Here is a 20,844-nt window from a genome sequence, read left to right as displayed (position 1 = left end):
AACGAGTTATATAAAGTAAGAGGTGGTACAAATAGTGATAATATATTTTCTCTGATTTAAACTAAGTGTCCTTTAAGGTTTTTACATACATATTAAGAAAACAAACAAATTTATGATTTACCAAAAACATTAATTATACATATATACTTTAAGATAAAATTAATATTTTTTCTTTTAGAATGATAGTGTATAATTTTCTTATAATATTCTATAAATTTTTTGAAAATGTTTAATTTAATATGTGTTTATTTATTTTATTTTGACATGTGTCAAATTCTCTAATCAATGGATTTGACACATGTCGCTATCATGTGAGTTAATTACTATAAAAACCAAATTTTATATAATAAGATATTGTTATTACCTTTAATTTAATTAACAAACTGTTCAACTTTGGGTATATTTGATACCTATGTATGGTCGTGTTCTCGGATTAATTTTTATCTATTTTTAAAATAATTTTAACTATTTATATATATTTAAATAAATTATAGTAACCGTTTAATTGAAGCATTACAAAATTTGGTTTAATTGATTTGCAACTTTTTTTTTGTTTTTTTGAACTGTAGTAAAAATAGTTTATTTCTCGAACCATTGCAACTATTGATATATTTGATATCTACAGCCATCTCTCTTGGTTATAACTCTTCCAAAATTGTTAAATTTAAATTACTAAAATAAATTTAAATTAATTGTTGCTCTTGTTTAATTTAACTATTGCAACATTTGGTTTACTTGAGGAACCATTGTATTTTTTGGCTTATTTATGAATCATTGTAACATTTAGCTTCTTTGATGAATAGTTACTACCATTGGTATATTGATATGAATCATTGCAACATTTAGTTTATTTGTTGATGTGTTTTAACTTTTGGTATATTTGATAAGGCGTTACAATTTTATCTTTTCCAGAAGATATTTTTGTGGGAATTAATCTATTGGTGCGATTATTTTGGTTCATAGTAAACATCATCTATCTATTTCATGGATTATTTTATGCATGTCATCATGGTGTTATGGTGTCTCTGATTGCATTCTCTTCTTCACTTCAATCAAATAACCAACTTTATTTGATATCAGTGCAATTTTAGCATGTTTTATTATAATTTTTTGTGATAATTGAAATCCAAAAAAATATAATTTTGAGGACTGCATTTTTTTAAATATTTCTGAGAACTGCATGTTTTTTTTAGAATTTGTTAGAAATGTCTCTTTTGAGATATCATTTTCAAAAATACTTATTTACAATATGTTAAATTGATTTTTTTTTTAAGTTTGATTTCTATATTTTACATTTAGGGTATAGTTTTTAGGATAAGGTTTAGTATTTGGAGTTCAAGGCTTAGAAATTTAGTCATTTTATACATATAAAAGAAGTATTTTGAAAATAGGCAACATAAAAAAATATTTTTGAAAAGTGATATAGGTAAAGCAGCATTTTTTTAAAATGCCCAATTTTGAAATTGCCCCATGTTTTACTGACATTTATTGATTAACAAAAGAATTATGGGTTTTTCTGCAAAAAATAATTTTGATTGTCACATCTCTTTATTTTAGAATTATTTGTTCTATATTTTTCATATATAAATGTTTTTACCATCATCAAAAATGTCAAAAAAGATCCTGTTTTAAAAACGTTTTAACTTTTAACAATCGCTGAAATCTGGAAAAATATTTACAATGTAACGTAAAAACCTGGTAGAGTTTGGATAATCTTTTAAGCATTTAAATTCACGATCACAAAGTATTTATGTAATTCAGAATTTGCAGTAATTTTGTTTGTTGGAAATGAGTTTCCCGGCTATATTGCGGGGGCTCATAATCTAGTTTCTAATAAAATAAATAAAAATTAAAAATATTGCAATTTATCTTGAGTCAATCAAAGTAACTAACTTAAAAAAAAAAAAAAAATCAAAGTAACTAATTTTGCGATTTTTCTTCAGTTTGGTTTAAAATAAATCGCAAAACCTAACAAACAAATCTTGCAGAAGAAATATCCTGAGACGACGAAGAGAGTGCAATGGCGGAATCTTTGAGTCTTCAGTGGAAAGCGAGAGAGATTCTTGTGAGTCCAAGCCACCAAGATTTAGCTATAGTCGTCGATCATCTCTTTATGCGTCAAGACTCCGAAGAATACAAAACAGCTCGTGCTCTTTACGATTACTTCGTCTCTTATTTCCCAGATTGCTTAACCCTCAAGCTTCTTCAGGTATTCCAATGTTCTTCCAATCGCGTCACAAGATTCAGATCCATCTATCAACTCTACGAAACCCTCACCGGTCTCAGAAACCGCAACTACAAACTCTCTCTCGACGCTCTTTACGAAATCAAGCCACTTGTGATTTCTTGCTTGACAAGTCAAGAAACCAAAGAATCTGAAATCAAGATCCTCAGAAGAATCGTTTACTTCGTAGCTTACAATGTTTTGCTGTTGCATAACGGCAAATGGGACGAGTTAGGTGACTGTATCTCCTCGCTAGAGCCTTGCAAGGCTTTTCACGTCTTCATCGATTTGCCACCGGTCTACGAAGAGTTCATCGCTCTGTTTTCGCAGACGATTTTACAGAAAGCTGACAATGTCTTTCTTCATCCTTATAGAGTCGAAGAGTGGAGCTTGGATTTACAAACTCTTGTTAAAATGTGGATTCAGCTTACGAATACATGTATGAAGTTCAAGGCAATAAGGAAGTTAATGGGGCCTCAGCTCTCCTATGTTGTGAATTCAGCAACTGAGTTGGTGAACAAGGGAAAGGAACATATTTTGGTAAGAGGGCTTGAAGATTTCGAGAGGTTCTTCTCACGAGAGATGAATCTGTATCATTACAATGAGGATCAGTGCCATTTTGTGTTGGCTTCAATGATGGAGATCGAAGAAGTAGTTGGAACACAAACCAAGGAAATTGTGAGGAAGATCAAAACGGTTGTTACAGAACCACAGAGAAGTGAACTTAAGAGTCCTAGAGAAGAGTTTGACCGTGGCTGGAATGACTATTTGAAGACTTTAACTTCACTACAAGTCGTAAAGATCTTTGCTTCCACTGATCTTGAAGATAGGTCTAGAGAGATTGCAATCAGACGGCTCAATGTCTTACTATCTGACCACAGTTCACAGAAGGTGCCAATAGTCATTGCAGAGATGAGACAAATCAAACCAGTGGTCATGTCTTGCTTAAACGAGGAAAGAAGAATCTCTGACAGAATGTTCAAAGTCCTAGGTGAGGTGGTGAACCACGTTGCGTATGAGGTGTTGATGTACCAAGATGAGACATGTTATGAGCTACGTAATTATATTGCATCGAGTACAACAGAGTTTAACAGAGCGGTTTATATCTTCCAGTGCTTAACAATGGCGCTTGTTGAAGACGATTTTGTGATTCCTATGATAGAGAAACTTTTCACAGAGATAATCACAAGGCTAAAAGACCCACCAACAGAGTTGTTGGTAGATAACAGTTGTTGGATTTTGACGTTTACTGGTGCTTTCTGTGCAGCAATTCACTTGATAGAGATCTCAAGTCGCGCTAAGTCCGTTAAGGAGATTGCACATAATATGATAGATTCTGTGAGAAAGCTTGTGGAAAGAGATATGGAAGTTGGACTTGTGAGGAGAGCTTTCAGAGATGTGGAAAGGATTGTGACTAAACAGTTGGAATGGTACAGTACATGCCAATACAAGTTCCTTAAGTGTCTGCTTTGGAGACTCTACGCAATTAACGGCATGAAATGGGAAAGTAAGATTGTGTTGTGGAGAATTAACGTGATTGTGGAGAGAGGAGTGAAAGAAGAGGAGAAAGAGCTGCCAGAGAATGAGTTTGATTGGCTGAACCTTACTAATGAAGAAGCTGAATAGAAAACTCGTTTTTAGGTGTACAGTTTTGAAATTGTACTGAGTCTAGCTTTTTGGTGTATAGTTTTGCATTGGAGCTTCTGAAAATGTACTTAGTTCTTGAAACACTTCAATAAAAGCATCCCGTTTTGTCTCTTCAATAAACACTTTTATCGAGAGAGTTCACTTAATCATCAACTTCTAAATATCAGAACATGATCTTAAATACATTGGCTGCTCCTTACACTTAAATTTCTCCCTTCAATGTGGTAGGTAACAAGCTCAGATTTGGCCTCTGACTCCACTCCTGCAAAAGTAAACACAAGATCTGAAACATCATCTATGGATCCTCATCCTCCTTGTATTACTGAAACTCATTGTCAGTGCTTCCAACTGTCCTTGACACTATGCAAGGTAATAGGTCTCCATCTACGGCAACTAATAATATCCCGACAATTGTTTTTTAAAAAGATATTTTATAAAGAGGTGAATAAATAGGTTCTTAAATATATTTTGAGATGTCAGATTCTTATTGGCTAAAATAAGGAGAAGTGAACAAAAGGGTTCACCTTAGTAGTGAACCCAAGAATTGTCCTTTTAGTATCAGAGCACCGAAATTAATAATATCTGATGATTAGTTCTTTTATGAGAAAAATGTCAATTAAATCTCCAAGTCTATATTTTCGTTGCTTTTGGAGGAAAAAAACACCAATTATTTGTTGACTTCCAGATAAATCGCAAACTCTTGTTGACTTAGTCTTTTGAAGCACAACGTTAAGTGGTCAAACAAAGAAATTAAACGGGGTTAATTATCCGTTAACAAGATCCGTTAATAGCAAAACGACGCTGTTTATAACACCCTAAAACCCCTAAATTGAGAAGTCGATTCTCAATTTCTCCAATTCACAAACCCTAATCGATCTAACCTTAATCGAACATGATATCTTCGATGACGAGAAGATTCCAGATCTCTTTTTGTTATACACCGGAAGAACGGTCGACCAGGATTCTCTTCGGTTCTCGATGTAAAGATCGTTACACCGGCTCCACAAACACACTTCAGTGGCACTCCACGGTCGAACAAAGCTACCACTGATGTCTTTGAGCTAGAACTCATCTCGTCAACTCGAAGAAGAAGAGAGAAATCGAAGAAGAAAAGAGAAATTAAAGAAGAAAAGATAAATTGAGATCGATTAGGGTTTGTGAATTGGGGAAATTGAGAATCGATTTCTTAATATGGGGGTTTTAGGGTGTTATAAACAGTGTAGTTTTGCTATTAACGGATAATTAACTCTGTTTAATTTCTCTATTTGACCACTTAATGTTGTGCTTCAAAAGCCTAGATCAACGAGAGTTTGAGATTTATTTGGAAGTTAACAAATAATTGGTGTTTTTTCCTTCCAAAAACAGAATTCAGGTTTTAAATCAACGAAAATGTTTACTTAAGGATTTTAATAACATTTTTTCCAAATTTAGGAAATTTGGAATTTTAATAATATTTAGGGAAGTTAATATGATTTATGGTAAAATTCTTTCAAATCCCACCTAAAACCATGAGATTTGAATTTCTAGATTTTAACTAAACAAATCCTCTCAAATCCTCCAAAATCCCTAAAACTTATTAAAATCTAAATCCACAAATTGTTTTGAATAACAATGGATTTTAAAGTAAAATTTTAAATTATCAGTTCAATAACCGTGGATTTTAATGAACCTTTTTAAATTCATGATTGAATAAAATATGATTTGTAAAATTTACATTAGTCACCTAAAATGTCAAGTTGAATTCACCCCTTTAATAATATATGATGATTAATTTGTTAAAAGAATTATCAGAATTTATTATTTTTGACTCTATATATTTGTTAATGTATTAGTCAAAATCTTCACTTTTGTTTTAAATATATGCTTCCTAAAAAAGGTTTGATCTATGTTTCTTTTGTCACTGGTAATCTATAAAAACGTTCCTTCTTTGTGATTCTAATCTATCCAACAATAAGTGTTAGATTAACAAAATCCGCTCATTTTCACAAGTCATGGCCAAACCATCGTGTTCGTATTTGCTCATCTCCATGTTTGTGCTCTCAGGTATAAATTCGTATGACTTATCAGTGAACATGTAAACGCATAGCATACATTAATTCTTGAAATTGATTCTTCCAGATCAATTAAGCAAAGTAGAATTGTTTTTTCAGTCTCTTTAGAGAAATTACTGAAACATATATAGATGGGGTTATTGGCAGGTGAATAGAGGAAGTGAGAATGAGTGTTAAGAAAAACAGAGGAAAGAAAAGTGAATTTTAGAGTATACATACTTTACTATTGATTTGGTCATTTTTCTTAAAGAGTACACGAAAATAATAAAATGATTAATTGTGACTTGATGGATTAGATTAGATAGATGATTAGTTATGCCACTGTATTTAAATTTTGCAAATGTATACCATCTTATATATGTAGAACTATAGGTTTGATTCCTCCGAACTAATAATTTTCAAATTACGCAAAAAGCATTTGGAAGCTTTTCTAAAATATTATGCCTTTTGTGTGTTGTTTTTAGCTTTGTTGGCTTTGCCAAATGTAGAGGGAATCGATCTAATAAAATGTACTGCGGAGGTGGAACTTAGCAAGCCATGCACTTATCAAGAATGCCAACACTTTTGTTTTATGAAGTACAGAGGGGAGGGAGTTTGTGTCGGAGATAAAACCAATTTGTGCCGTTGTACTTTCATATGCTGAGATATTTCTTATATCATATGCTGTTAAACCAGACATATACATTCAAAATGTTATTGTACCTTAAATTACTTGGAGAATGAATAAAATATGCTTTTAAAAGTAGTTGCTCTCTCTCTCCCTCTCTCATTCAGTTTCTTCATCCATTTCCTTGTTGGTTTGACAACAAAATAGGCATCAGTAAATAAGAACCTGGTACATAGGACATTAAGACTAAAAGCTACCTCTAATATTACACACACAAACCACACAAGACATTATCAAAAGCTGCTATAACCTCAGAACGACAGACAATATAAGCTTGAAACGGTACTGTAAACATATAAAGTGCAGCTTTTACAGTATCATTCCGCAGCTTTTACATCCTATCTGATATCATGTACATGAAACAATAATCAAATCATGAGCTAATATATGCTAAATCACCTGACACATTTGAGTCATAGAAAAACACAAGAAGTGTCTTAGATCTTCTTTTCCTCGCTTGCAAATTCGGTCGACTTCTCCCGTATGATATTCCCCTTCTGGCTTCTATCTCAGCTTCCTCCCCAAACTAAACTTCCAATGGTTGTCACGATATGAGAGACATCAAAACAGAGGACGAGCCAACTCCAACAATCTATAATGTTGTTGCCTTCACAGATTAGTCTATCGATATTTCCATTGTTTCTCAGCGTATTCAGACGCTTCACCGGGTCCAATCTATATAGCTCCAGTCACCGTCATACACTTGCTCTATCTCATACTCATTTCTCCCGTTACTGCTTCTACCTTCTTCATCTTTATAAAATCGGACACCACACTCAATAATCTCATAGGCGTTAGATATGTTACTGAATTCAAACCGTATCTCGTTTCCAACAGGGGCTATGGTCTATGGATCAACTTGGTTGAAGATTGGCATCACTATATTTTTGCACTTCAATATCTCCACCAATTCATTCAAGCATCAACTTGAGGAAGCATAGTTCTTTGAGAGAAGCACGATCGATATCCTCGATTCTCTAATCGCTTCTATGAAAGCAGGGGCTATGGTCTGGCTTCTCTCAATTTCTTGATCATCAAACATCGTAATCCCTTTTGAGTTAAACTGTTGGCGCAAATGGAACAGTAAAGTCTAACGAACATCTTGTCCATGGAAGCTTAGGAAGACGCTGTATCTCCAAGTTCGAGCAGAGTCCATAGGAGAAAAATCTGTGTTTGGATATGCTCCATGAATGAATGGAAGAAATGGTAAAGGCTTATTCACTTTTGACTTTTGAGAGAGAGAGAAAGAAAGACGTAAGCATTATATAATGGCAGTATGGCACACCCTGATATAAAATATTACTATTTACGAGTTTTAAGTCGCAAGTAAAGTTTCATTTTAAAAGAATCAATCAGGGAAGCTCTGGATTTAGTATTGAATTTACAGTGTTTGACCAAGAAATAACCAGACGGGTGATGTAAAACTAACAGATGTTAAAGCCACTTCAACCTCCCCTCAATCCCATAGTTTGCTCCGGGGACTCGATCAATATCCCAATCGGTCATTCAGAGATGTTCGTCCATCACCAGATTGTCCTGCACATTTCAAGTTATTGCATTACTCATTAGCCATATATACTCATTTCCTAAAACTGGATTTGATTTAGAATGCACAATGTATTTCTAATAGTTGTTTTACGTTACCTGCAGGAGGTACCCATGAATCATCATAATCTGTGCTGTCATTCAGATACTCTGGTTTATCAGGACCAACTACTTTTTTAGCCGTCTTCTTCTTCTTCTTCCTACTATGGCCACTTCCTTGCTTATTTTCTTCCTCTTTACTGAGATCTTCGTCTTCTTTGTTTACATGATGTCCTACAGAATGCTTCAATAAGAGAGCAACTGCATCTTGTGCCATCACCTCTGCTTGCTTTTCCTTTGACTTATCATCTTCTTCTTCACTCTTTTCTTCTTGCTTACGTTTTCTTATTATCAATCCTGTCGCACCTTCAATTCCAGTGGTGGTGGTTAGAGGAATCTTCTTCCTATCTTTATAGTCAACAAACCCATCAGCATCATCTGTGCTATCAGTAGTAGCAGCTACAACCTCAGGTTTTTTCTCTTCAATTGTGGCTTTATTTGCAGCGGAACCGAGCCATTGGGGTTTTGATGGAACATACACAGTGGTCTTCTTCTCTTCAGATGTTTCTCTTTCTTTCTTTCCTACTTCCGGCTTATTGTCTGAGTCCAATAAATCTTTGCTCACTTCTTTCTCCTTACGCTCAACAGAATCAGCTGGTTTCAAAAGTAGACTTGTCTTCTTTTCTACATGAGGTTTTTCAGATTTCATCATTTTTGGTTCTTGTGATTTCAACTCCCTTTTCTTAACCTCTTCTCCGGTTGGGTCAGCAATTTTTAGAAGGTACAAGATCCTGCTTAATTCTGACTGAAGAGTAGACAACTCTTGCTGAATCTGGGCGGTTTTATCTTGCACTGACACCAATAAAAGGAAAATTCCTTGAGATCATTCTCAATTTTTTCCTCAATGTGAATTAAAACGCATATATAAATTAAAAGACACAAAATAAGAAGTAATTTACCAAGCGTTGTAGATAGCCCGGTCATGTATGCATCAAGGGCATCAAGGGAGTCTCCAGATGCAACCTCTGTGACTTTCTCTATCTCCATCTTATTCTTCTCTTTTAAAAGTTGCTCATTCTTTTCTTCTATTTCTTTTAAAACATTGTCTCTCTTATCTAGAAGTGAATCAACAGTTTCTACAGTTTGGTTTTCGCTGCCTTTCTGTGTTGATGGTTTCTTCTTGGTCCGGTCATAGAAGTCATCTTCATCACTGAAACGAACATAATAGTATGAGAATCACAACACAACAGACACAAGCTATAGTTTTACATGAAGATGTAAATATAGAGGTTGAACACTTGAAGCAGCCTTTGACTGAAACACAGGTAAGCATACCACAAGATCCCTTAGAGAAAAATAGTTGAGACAGAAGAAAGATTACCTCGACAAGTCTTCCTCATCTTCCACCGCTCCTTTCTTCTTTCCGTGTGGTTTCCTCCCTGTTTTCGCACCCAAACTTTCTCGGATGCTGTCATTCAGAGTCTCTTCCAAGCTCTCAAGTTCTTCCAGAAGCTATCATACATTTAATAGAAATGGAGAGTCAAATCAGATTTTGCAACCAAAAGTAAAAGATTGTCGTAAGGACACTTCATATTAACAAAACGGTTACCTCAGCTGTTCTCTGATCATTACTGGCAATCTGCGTCTGTTGTCCTTGTGTCAATCCACCCTGGGAAATGTCTTTGGCTCGAATAGCTGCTACTTCCTTCTTCATATGGCCAATCTACAAAGAAGTAAACATCCCTATAAAGTAACGCAAAGTGGGAGCAGTCTATAAACCATTTAAGAATAAAGGAAAGTTGGAACAGACTATAAACTATAATGAGAATCCAAGAGACTCAGGTCATTAAGAAGCATCAGATAAATATATGATTTTGCATCGGGAAATAATAATTGAGAACAAAAAAACTAACCTTCTCCAACCGTTTCAGTACTTTCTCCTTAGTTTTTTCTTGCTTTGGAGTGAGTTCCCCGGTATATGTTTGCCACGTAATTTCCTCAACATCATCCTGAATGTCCAAATTATAGAAGAAACAAGGTCAGTCAGAAAGATACACTTACGTCCACAACCACTAACAGATACAATAGTCACTATTACCTCTTCTTCTTCAATAGCATCTTCCCCCATGCCCCATGAAACACCATCAGCCATGGATGCTTGCTGTCTTGCTCGTCGCAGTGAAGCTTCTCTTTCTGACATTTCCATTCTCATCTTTGCTTCTCTGAATAATTGCAAGTCTTTCTCCTAAAAATCCAAACCACAAGTAAATTAAAAAGACATCAAATAACTAACTAAGGCTCGATGCCGAAAAAAACTCCAAACAAAAATTAGATTGTGCAAAGTGAAAAGTGTATCTTACTGGTGGCATTAAGTCCGAGGGTCCTTGGAAAATGTATAATCGAGTCGAACTACATTAAAAACAAAGAAAAGAGCTCAGGAAAATCAAAGCAGAACCGACCAAGGTAATCATCATGAGCTTAACAGATATATATACTCACCCGCCAAAGCGAATAACATCACCAACATGCAAATCCACAAAAACCTTTTTATCCACCTGCCAAAATCATAACACACCAATAGAAAAAAACACTATAACCCAGCTTATCAAGGCTCAATCAAGAAAATAACAAATATTGAAGCCACAGATATAACACCTTATTCTTATTAACAGTCGTTCCATGCGTACTGCCAAGATCAAATATATACGCAGCTCCACTTCTCTTGTACTGAATAACTGGCAAAATCATTACCAAAAAAATTAAAGAAACGTAATCCAAAATTGAAAACAGTAACACCTTGAAATGAGCAGTAAGATAATAATCACCAGCATGAAACCGAGAAATTGAGGGATGCTCAAGAGCAAAATCACAGATACCATCACGTCCAAACAAGTAAGCTCCTTTCTCATAGCTGCAAAGAGAAAAAAAAACATACGAATTACAACATTTTCCTTCCTAATTCAATATCAACCGAAACTAGAACCACTCAAAGACTTTACTACTCCAGCGAAATCAAAAGCCTAAATCTTCAGAATGCGATAAACAAAGCTTACTAACACGTTTAATTGGTCGACAATGGCGCCTTCCTTGAGAACTTCAAGCTGAAATTGGTGGCAGGGAGGGCCACTCCACTCCGGAATAGTGTAAGGGACAGGACTCTGCTTCACGGTTCGAGCACGAACTGGCTTATTCGCGTCTACAGAGACAGATTCCTCCTTAGATTCTTCAATTAACTTGGGTTCTACTACTTCCGTTGTCTTCAAATCAGGTTGGTTAGGGTTTCTGGGAGGTGGAGGGTTCATCGACGCGACTTCCGTTACGGTTGCGGATTCGTCGCTCTGAGAAATCGACGCGGTGTTTGGTTCAGGTTCGGAATCATGGCTAGGGTTTCGCGGCGGAGGAGGATCCATCGGCGATGTAGTCGTGGTTGCAGATGGGAAGGATTCAGAAACTTGGCCGAAGATTAGAAAGAGATCAACGAGGCGGCAAGTACTGTAGCTCGGGTCGGGTACCGGGTTCAAATCCGGATTTGAATATGGGCTTTTATAAACTAAATGGGTTGGGCCCGACCTACAGATTTAAATAAAAAGAGAGTAACTGTTCAAAAACGAAAAATAAAGTAACAGAAGAAGAAAAAAAAGTTACCAAACAAAAAAAGATAAGAAAAAAAGGGTTTTATCAAATTTGTTTACTTCGCCGTGGAGCTGTAGTTTGTGGTGTGGTGATTGCGAGATATGGAGGCGGAGAAAATGGAATTGAAGCTCTACAACACGATGACGCAGCAGAAGGAAGTGTTGATTCCGATCACTCCCGGCAAAATCGGATTGTACGTCTGTGGTATCACTGCTTACGATTTCAGCCATATCGGACATGCACGCGCCGCCGTTTCCTTTGATGTTCTTTACAGGTCTCCTCTCTTCTTCCTCTCTAAGAAATTGTTTGCATTTTTGGTGAGTCGAATATGTCAGATCGATGAGGTCAAATTTGGGGATATGCTTAAACTTGACCTCATAACTTAGATTTGAAGATAAGAATATTTGGATTAAGGAATGTTCTAAGTGGATTTGGCATTTAATTATCAGTAATTTTGATTGGTTATGACATATGCAGATACTTGAAGCATTTGGGTTATGAAGTTAATTTTGTACGCAATTTCACAGATGTTGATGACAAGGTATGGCTTTGAACCAAGGTTATGTTTAGGGTTCATATTATGTTTTAGAATCTGAATTTTGGGATCTCTGCAGATCATCAATCGTGCTAATGAGCGTGGTATAGAACCGTTAGCATTAAGTAATCAGTTTTGCGAGGAATATTTGGTAGATATGGGTGCTCTTCAGTGCCTCCTTCCCACCCACCAGCCTCGTGTAAGCGACCATATGGACCACATAATAAAGATGATTGAAAAGGTATGTTGGCTTGATAAGAGAACTCACATTCTTTTTTTATTTTCTTCTTTGGTCTCCTTAAATGTTGTTGGTTGAAAGATTTTGATAAGTTGGATTTATAAGTAGTTTGAATGATCCTCCATATATGCTGGCCTGTTTCAGATCATTGAGAAAGATTGTGGGTATGTAGTGGAAGGCGATGTGTTCTTTTCGGTTGACAAATCACCCAACTATGGGAAATTATCTGGGCAAATGTTGGAACATACAAGAGCTGGTGAGCGTGTTGCTGTTGACTCGAGAAAGCGTAACCCTGCTGATTTTGCACTATGGAAGGTTTGAGAATCAATATAATTTCAACTTACATCTTTGTATCAGCACTTTGAGAGCACTTTGAGGGGTACTGTTTCTGATAAATTGAACATGAATTTATGCAGGCTGCAAAACCTGATGAGCCAAGTTGGGAGAGCCCTTGGGGTCCTGGAAGACCAGGATGGCACATCGAGTGCAGTGCAATGAGTGCTCATTATCTGTCTCCGAAATTTGACATTCATGGAGGTGGTGCAGATTTGAAATTCCCGCATCATGAAAATGAGATTGCCCAGACATGTGCTGCATGTGAAGATAGTGGTGTAAACTACTGGATGCACAATGGGCATGTCACTATTAATAACGAGAAGATGGCAAAATCAAAGAAAAACTTTAAAACGATTAGAGAAGTATGTTTCTTATTTGTTCCTAGTATAATATTTGATTTTCTCTTTCGATGTGTTCCCGTGGCTAAACGCAGAATTATTGACAGTTTTTCATATTTTGTTCCAATCTGTGTAGATGACAGATAGCTACCATCCGTTGGCTTTGCGGCACTTCTTGATGAGTGCACAGTACCGGTCTCCTCTGAACTTCTCAAAGTCACAGCTAGAGCATGCATCAGAAGCTTTATACTATGTTTACCAGGTGCAGTGCTTCAGATTTGTTTTTTAATTATCCAACAATTTGATCAGCTTCTCTTCAGTTGCAATATGAGAATATAAAATTAAAAGTGAGACAAAATGTCATTCAGTTCTGACTTTAACGATTTGATCTGTTTTTATCAGACTTTACAAGATCTTGATGAAGGTCTGACACCATATCGAGAATTAATGTCTGAAGATGGTGGAAAGGCTGAACAGACTCCAGAAGCCAAAGACATCATTAAGAAGCTGAAGGGTGAATTCGAAGCAAAGATGTTAGACGATTTGAATACCGCTCATATACTTACGGGTGCTTACCAAGATGCATTGAAATTCATCAACGCATCACTCAGCAAGCTCAAGGTTCTTGCCTCTTGTCTTTTTCTTTATCTCTTCATCCTTGCCTTCACAACTATGCATACCAAAGTTGTCTGTTATTTCCAATTTTTCAGAAAATGCAGAAGAAACAGCGACTGTCGATGCTTGTGTCACTCGTCGAGATTGAGAAAGCAGCAAGGGAAGTTCTTGATGTACTTGGTTTGCTCACTACTCTGACCTACGCCGAGGTGTTGAAAGAAATGAAACTAAAAACACTGATAAGAGCAGAGTTGGGAGAAGAAGATATTTCACAGTTAATAGAAGAAAGGATAACGGCACGAAAGAATAAAGATTTTGAGAAAAGTGATCAGATTAGGGAGGAACTGACAAGAAAAGGTATAGCATTAATGGATATTGGCAAAGAAACTGTGTGGAGGCCATGCTTCCCTTCTCAGGCTGATTCCAGCAATTGAGCAAAGAACAGAGAGATGGAAATATTCAACGCTTTCTTCATTTCTCTAGTTCTTCTTCTTCTTTAGCCTCTGTTTCAGGCTCTTTCTTTATAACTCTGTTTTTGGAGCTGTGCGGTGACTCATAATAGACAATTGTTGCTCTTTATTGTATTCTTAACATTCACAATGACATTGTACAATATTTTACTTGGGATATTGTTTTATGGGACTCTCTCTCTGTTCTCAAGTCTTTCTTATATTCGAAGTTATCAGTGTACCAAAATTTTCTTTGTGTAGCGCATCTTAAGATAGTGTTAAAGCTGAACATCCTTTAATATGCAAGTTTTTACAATTCTTCAATGTAAAAGAAGAGAAGAGAAGTAAAAAACTGATCTCTGTCTCTATATATACAGAGATTCTACAACTAATCTCATGTGTTCAAAATATCCTAAAAACACATCGTATCACACCAGTAACTCTCTTCATATATGGTTTCACATAGAGTGAGTGAGAGACGAAACAAACCCTCTGCTTTTCACATTGGAAATATGTATGTGTTCTTCTTGAACAAGGCGTAGGCGTCACTGTAAATGGCGATTGCATTGGAGAACACCGCAAGGACGATCATGAAAATGGCTATAGTCTTGTCCCGTCTTGTTGCTTGGTTATGACGATCCCTGAGAAAACAAAGACAAGAAAATATCCATTCAAATAGTGATCCATTACGTTCCAAAACCTATCTCTCTTAGCTTATGAATCAATGGATCTTACTTTAAGATAACAGCAGCAGGGAATATGAAACCGATGCAGACAGAAGCGGTTGCTCCAGTGAATTGGAAAGCATCCCAAATGCTCGGAATGAAGTTTGCTCCCAAGAAGATTACAGCAATGAGACCAGCAGTGATAGAGCCAAACCTCAGATCAGACTCAGAGGAAGTAAGTGGTGGAGCAGAAGGGAAAAAGAGACCGTCGATGTTAACACGCAGAGGATAGAAGACAACAGGGAACACAAGCATGAGATGAGCTGCATAGCTGAACCTCACTGCATCATTTAGAATCAAACCAAAAGGGATTCCAAGATCTGTGTCAAAGTTTGCGAGAACATCATCGAGTGTACCATCACCGAATAAGAGGTATCCAAATAAGCTCGTCATCACATAAACAGAAGAACACATGGCAAGAGCTGATCGAACAACAGGTTTGATCCGAGTGGGGTCTTCAAGCTCGTTCTGTATGCTATGAACTGAAACAAAAACCAGTCGAAAACATGATCAGTTCTTGCTTGATTCTCCAAATGAAAACTTAACAACAAAGAAGCATCTCCACATACCATTATAATGACAAATGTACGCATTGACAAGCACTGGAACAACCGTGAAGAGTCTCCAGAACGAAGACAAGTCAGTGACATTAGGTAGAAGTCTTGGCATCATCAAACCATCAGTAAACAGCTTTATGATAGTAATCCCCGCAGTGATGAGAAGAAAGACAACAGCTAGAGCAACTGATATAGCAGATGTGATTCTCAAAGAATCTGCAAGAAAGCACAAGCCATGAGAACACACATAACTTAAAGAAGACTCACACTATACAACAAATTCTCTGTAACAGAAGAATACTTACGAATACGCTTGAAGCAAGTCAAGGGAGCAAACACAGTGAGAGTAGTAATGAGAAGAACAAAAGTTCTCCTGTTCCACCAATTGATACCAAACCATCCTTCAAGCATACCAGCATGGTGGATTCCATATTCTTCTTTCCCAGCCAAAACATCACCTTCCACATCCAAAGCATAAACCAGAGTTATAAAAACCAAAGATTCAATCCCTAATATCTAAAAACCAAAGATTCAAAGTAAAAGTACCAATGATGATCATATAGACGATCAGAACACCAATGTTGCTAACGAGAATCGCAACTTGCAACATAACCCTCCCAGGTTTGCCAAAAGAATCATCCATGACGCCACTGTAAGATCTCTGATCCCCAACGTTACTAAACCTAAGCAAGAACTCGATCGAAGCATCCGTCAAGAACGCCATCAGAACGATGATCGCGATTCCAGGAACAAGACCGAGGATCTTCATCGTCGCGGGGAGAGCCATGATACCAGCACCGATGATCGTCGTAGCGAGATTGAACACCGCACCGGTAAACGAAGCTCCGTTGAATTCTCCACTTCCTCCTTCTTCTACATCGTCGCTCTCTGATGATTCTGGCAGCAACGGTTGGTTAAATGTTCGTATAATCGCACGGCTCATTTTTGTTTTTTGTTTTTGTTTTTCCTGAAATCAATGATCGCAATCTTGGATTAGATAACGAATAAGTTCGATTTCTCAACAGATTCATCAAATCGAAGATGGGGAAGTAAGAAATTGGAAACCTAGATTTGCGGAATTGGATTGTTTCTTGAGATCTTCTTCTTCTTCAGAGATGCAGAGAGAATGGGAGGTGAGATGCAGAGAGAATGGGAGGTGAGATGAAGAGAAGAGAGGGAAATTATAGTTTTTGTGTTTGTTTGTTGGCGCTGAAGCAAAAATATTAAAAATATATATATTTTTTGAACCAATAAATAATGTTTTTATTATGTTTGGAAAAAAAAAATCATTTTGAAGAAATGTTTTGCCAATTTCTTGATATTTTGATCAAATATTTACTTCTTCTTCTTTTTTTTTTTTCCTTTTCAAATAGGAATTATATTAATTCAAGATTGATCTAATATTTACTCTCTTTCTTTTTTTTCTTAGTAAAAATATTTTTTTTCTTCCTGTTACCATTTCTTTGAAAGATTAATTTTGTAGGTGAAAAAAAAGATATTTGAAGGGTTTTTTTCTTCTTCCTTTTTTTCTTTTACGGCAAACAATTTTTACTTTTATTTGTCAAATAAAAAAAAAATTGTTTGGTCCACTTTAATTTATTTTCTACAAAAAATATTTTTAATACTTTAACATTTTTACCATTTATTTGTAAGATTAGATTAAAGTAATTTTCGAATTTGTTTATTTTCTTCTTATATAATTTTCCTTTTTATTTTACCACAAAAAATATTTACTCTAATTTGTAAGACAAAAAAAAATTATTGTTTGGTCCAGTATAATAATTGATCTAATATATATAATGTTATGTTCTAATAACCTTATCTTCCCTCTTTGCATTTTTTTCTTCTAAAACTTAAAGTTAAGTAGTTAACAATCTTTTTTTTTGTCTTCTTATATATATTTTTCATTAATTATATAAAGATACGCATTTTAGTTGCATGATTGTTAGATGCTTTTCTATTGGTTTGACCCAAATGAAGAAACAATGGTCCACACTGTCCCCTACTAGTCTATATGAACCACCTCTTCTCAACACACACACACACCAAACATTCATCACACAACTCACAAGTCCTACTATCTTTCTTCCCTCTTCTCAGCTAAGAAAGAAAACCCTAACCTTGCCTCCCAAGCAGTCGCCGATAATGCAACCATCCATGAACATTTTCAGCCTCCATGGTTGCCCACCTTCGTACCTTTCCCATTTTCCTACATCCTCGCCATTTTGCGTCGACGGACAAAATCCCAATCCATTCTACACCTTCCAAACTAGTGTCAACTCCCCACAGTTCATGAGTTTGAGCAACTCGACCTCAGATGAAGCAGAAGAGAATCATAGCGATATAGTCAATGAGAGGAAGCAGAGAAGGAAGGTATCGAACAGAGAATCGGAAAGGAGATCTCGTATGAGGAAGCAAAGACAGGTGGATGAGCTTTGGTCACAAGTGATGTGGCTTAGGAATGAGAATCATCAGTTGCTTCATAAGCTTAACCGCGTCTTGGAGTCTCACGAAATGGTTATTGAAGAGAATGCTCAGCTCAAAGAGGAAACCTCTGAGCTTAAGCACGTAATAAGTGATATGCAGCTTCAGATTCAGAGTCCTTTTTCTTGTTTTAGTGGCTCTACGCTCTAGTATGTAACTATAAATGTATCCAGCGATCTGTCTCAGATTGAGACTATATATTAGTAAATTAGTCATTTTTACGTACGTCTGCGTTTTTTCTAAATTTGCTGAATGTATGAGTTTTTTTATTTTGGATAAAGAATTGTGAGTTTGTTTAAGATAAACTAAGATCAGAATCTGATCATCAGATTGGTTTTGGTACGGAACGGATCTTGGATCCCGAATAATTTTCCGACCCTAGTTCAAATGTAGTTTGGAGAGTACGGAGATTTAAGATATATGCTAACAAGAAAACACTATTTGATGTGTAATTTTATTTGAAAAAGAAAAACAAATGGCTGTGTACTTAATCTGATTATATGTATATAAAGCAAATTGCCTAAAGCTATCATCAAGAGCTTGATATGTAGTACCTTGTATCGGTACTGCATGGGGTTGAGTTTCGTTTTGAAACATTTGTCTTACAAATTATAAAGAAAACTTAGAAAAGTAATGTTTTTTTTCTTTTTTCTAACCTACGGTTTTTTTTTTTTTTTTGGCATAAGTTTCTAACCTACGTAACAGTATTAATTATTGGTTAATCTGTTCAGCAGCACAAGTAAACCTTAAAACTATAGGACACGTGAATCCAAGATTCAAATATCATCAAGATTACTTCTCTACTATACAACAAGACAAACAAAAACAATCTTACGTAATAGGAGACCCTTTACACTTTTCAGTCAAGAAAACAAATGGCTTTTCTCCCAATTCGTGTGGGCGAGAAACTTACGGGCCAAGAAAACAAAAGAGCTTAACCACTAAAATCACGTAAGTGGAAGACTGAAAGAGACACTTACGACTGAAACAGCCAAAGAAAGAAATAGAGACACAGCTTTCCCAAACCACCTAAAAAGTTGGAAAAACAAATCAATAACACAGCACTTTATAGTCAAGACAGGAACAGATGACATAATTTTTTTTTTTTGACTTAACACAGCACTTTATAGTCAAGACAGGAACAGATGACATAATTTTTTTTTTTTTTGGTAAGTCAAAATAATATATAACAGTTTGGTCCCATCTCTCACAATCATCGATCAAACTTTTTTCTTTTCTTTTTCACTTTGATTCTTGTATAAAAATACATCACAATCTTAGCCTATATATAGAGGGTTGTGCGTGTGTGTGCTAAAGTAGTCTCTGCAGCCTATATATGTACTAAAGTAACCTCTATAGTTGAGACAAGTATGTTTGTTTCTTTCTTTTCCTCGCTTTGTTTTCGTTCGATGATTGGTTGTGTCTTTGGAAATGTTAGGGAATCTCCCGTGGTAAATGTTAACTCTGTAAAAAAAAAAAAAAAAAAAATGTTAACTCTGTTGCTAATATAAATTAATATAATAATAAGAAAAGGGGAGAAAGAAGAGAATCCTTTCTTTATTTGTTTATGAAAACAACCTTTGTCAGCAAATATAAACCGCTGTCAACTTTTTAGTGATTATCATTAATAAAAGATAATAAATAAATAAATATATATATATATATATAATTTGAAAAAATTCTTTTTTAAGGAAACTTTTACAGCGTTGCTGCGCTGGTGTCTTAGGGCATCTCCAATAGAGTCTCTTTAGCATAATCTCTCCAATAAAAGTGGTGAAAAATAAATCAAATAAATCCAATGGAGTCTCTTTCGGATCCCATATCATTTTAAAAAAGACCTTAAATAATGTAGGTAGTGATTGGTGAACAAAAACAAAGTATTATAAGTGGTACAGTTTTGAATTTTTACCAATCACAAAAACTTTACCAAAAACTTTATTAAAAGCTTTATTCTAGCTTTTTTTGTACAGCTTTCACGTACAGCTCTTTCTTACACCTTTGCACTATTCCGTAACAGCTTACAACTTTGGCTATGTTACCAATCAGATCCATAAAAAAGACATCTTAACTAATATTTAAGGAATTCTTCACTACTTTATTTTGATATAGAGGCCACTGGAACCTAATTTAGTAGAATAGAGCCCTCTTTTTTTTTCTTTTTATATATACTTAATGGTCTAAGAAAAAGATTTATTACCAAGTCATAAAGTAGGATTATATTTTTTTTTTGTACACCAAGTAGGATTATATTAATTTCAAGATATAGTGATAAAAATCATTATTGCTGATGGCTCTTTAAGGTTTCACATTGAAATTGTAAAATCATCTCCATCTCTTATCTTTGAGAAAAGATGTCTTAAAGTTAAAATAATAATAATAAATAACGAAAATTATTACTTGAATGAGTTTGATGTTTTTAAACTTACGACATCATTGTCTAACGATGTCCTAAATTTTAATACACCAAACCCATTTTAAGTAATATTTTTTATTTATTATTTTTTTTTTAATTTGAAGACATTTTATTATAAAGATAAGGGATAGAGATGCTCTAAACCCTAAAATAATAGATAAAAGACATGGAAAATTACACCAATCGTCAATAATTAGTTTTGAGTTAAAATTTTGTAAACCTTAACACAATCTTTTCTCGTTTTAATAATGTATGATTTTCTTCTTCGAGTATTTATAACACAGCAATTTTTGTCATCCATTTGTAAAGGTAAATTGCATTACATATGGAAGCATCCTATGTGTGCCA

The 20,844-nt window shown here is 35.3% G+C and overlaps 4 protein-coding genes, 1 long non-coding RNA gene and 1 pseudogene across 6 annotated transcripts; 4 read left to right on the top strand and 2 right to left on the bottom strand.

Annotated features, from left to right (window-relative positions):
• Nucleotides 1–2,020: 2,020 nt before the first annotated feature.
• On the top strand, nt 2,021–3,850 carry LOC104728329 (uncharacterized). Its single transcript, XM_087476550.1, has one exon. The coding sequence runs from the start codon at nt 2,021–2,023 to the stop codon at nt 3,848–3,850; it is 1,830 nt and encodes a 609-aa protein (XP_087332676.1).
• Nucleotides 3,851–5,774: 1,924 nt separating this feature from the next.
• LOC147934520 (uncharacterized) lies at nt 5,775–6,667 on the top strand. Its single transcript, XR_015571594.1, has 2 exons — nt 5,775–5,914; nt 6,387–6,667. It is a non-coding gene; the product is annotated as an uncharacterized LOC147934520 (long non-coding RNA).
• Nucleotides 6,668–7,879: 1,212 nt separating this feature from the next.
• On the bottom strand, nt 7,880–11,782 carry LOC104724245 (uncharacterized). The gene is made up of 12 exons (XM_010442710.3): nt 11,231–11,782; nt 10,999–11,084; nt 10,829–10,908; nt 10,673–10,728; nt 10,534–10,582; nt 10,272–10,418; nt 10,087–10,182; nt 9,783–9,896; nt 9,555–9,685; nt 9,133–9,383; nt 8,234–9,025; nt 7,880–8,125 (listed from the first exon to the last, which is right to left on the bottom strand). The coding sequence occupies exons 1-12, from the start codon at nt 11,581–11,583 to the stop codon at nt 8,076–8,078; spliced, it is 2,205 nt and encodes a 734-aa protein (XP_010441012.3). The 5' UTR covers nt 11,584–11,782; the 3' UTR covers nt 7,880–8,075.
• A 34-nt stretch (nt 11,783–11,816) lies between these two features.
• Nucleotides 11,817–14,528, top strand: LOC104724244 (cysteine--tRNA ligase 2, cytoplasmic). Its single transcript, XM_087473457.1, has 8 exons — nt 11,817–12,080; nt 12,284–12,347; nt 12,421–12,582; nt 12,724–12,894; nt 12,996–13,277; nt 13,390–13,515; nt 13,656–13,874; nt 13,964–14,528. Exons 1-8 carry the CDS (start codon nt 11,908–11,910, stop codon nt 14,300–14,302), a joined length of 1,536 nt encoding a protein of 511 aa, XP_087329583.1. The 5' UTR covers nt 11,817–11,907; the 3' UTR covers nt 14,303–14,528.
• A 62-nt stretch (nt 14,529–14,590) lies between these two features.
• On the bottom strand, nt 14,591–16,807 carry LOC104728328 (amino acid transporter AVT6B-like). Its single transcript, XM_010447322.2, has 6 exons — nt 16,665–16,807; nt 16,146–16,566; nt 15,905–16,057; nt 15,612–15,815; nt 15,053–15,524; nt 14,591–14,958 (listed from the first exon to the last, which is right to left on the bottom strand). Exons 2-6 carry the CDS (start codon nt 16,540–16,542, stop codon nt 14,817–14,819), a joined length of 1,368 nt encoding a protein of 455 aa, XP_010445624.2. The 5' UTR covers nt 16,543–16,566; nt 16,665–16,807; the 3' UTR covers nt 14,591–14,816.
• An 840-nt stretch (nt 16,808–17,647) lies between these two features.
• Nucleotides 17,648–18,388, top strand: LOC104724243 (basic leucine zipper 43 pseudogene; annotated as a pseudogene). The gene has a single exon (XR_015571593.1). The product of XR_015571593.1 is annotated as a basic leucine zipper 43 pseudogene (transcript).
• The last annotated feature ends 2,456 nt before the right edge of the window (nt 18,389–20,844 follow it).

The sequence above is a fragment of the Camelina sativa genome, chromosome 11 (genome assembly GCF_030686135.1).
Source record: "Camelina sativa cultivar CO46 ecotype springtype chromosome 11, ASM3068613v1".
In the NCBI taxonomy this organism is placed as follows: domain Eukaryota; kingdom Viridiplantae; phylum Streptophyta; class Magnoliopsida; order Brassicales; family Brassicaceae; genus Camelina; species Camelina sativa.
The sequence above is the reverse complement of the archived record's forward strand: the minus strand, read 5'-3'. Positions and strand labels throughout refer to the sequence as shown.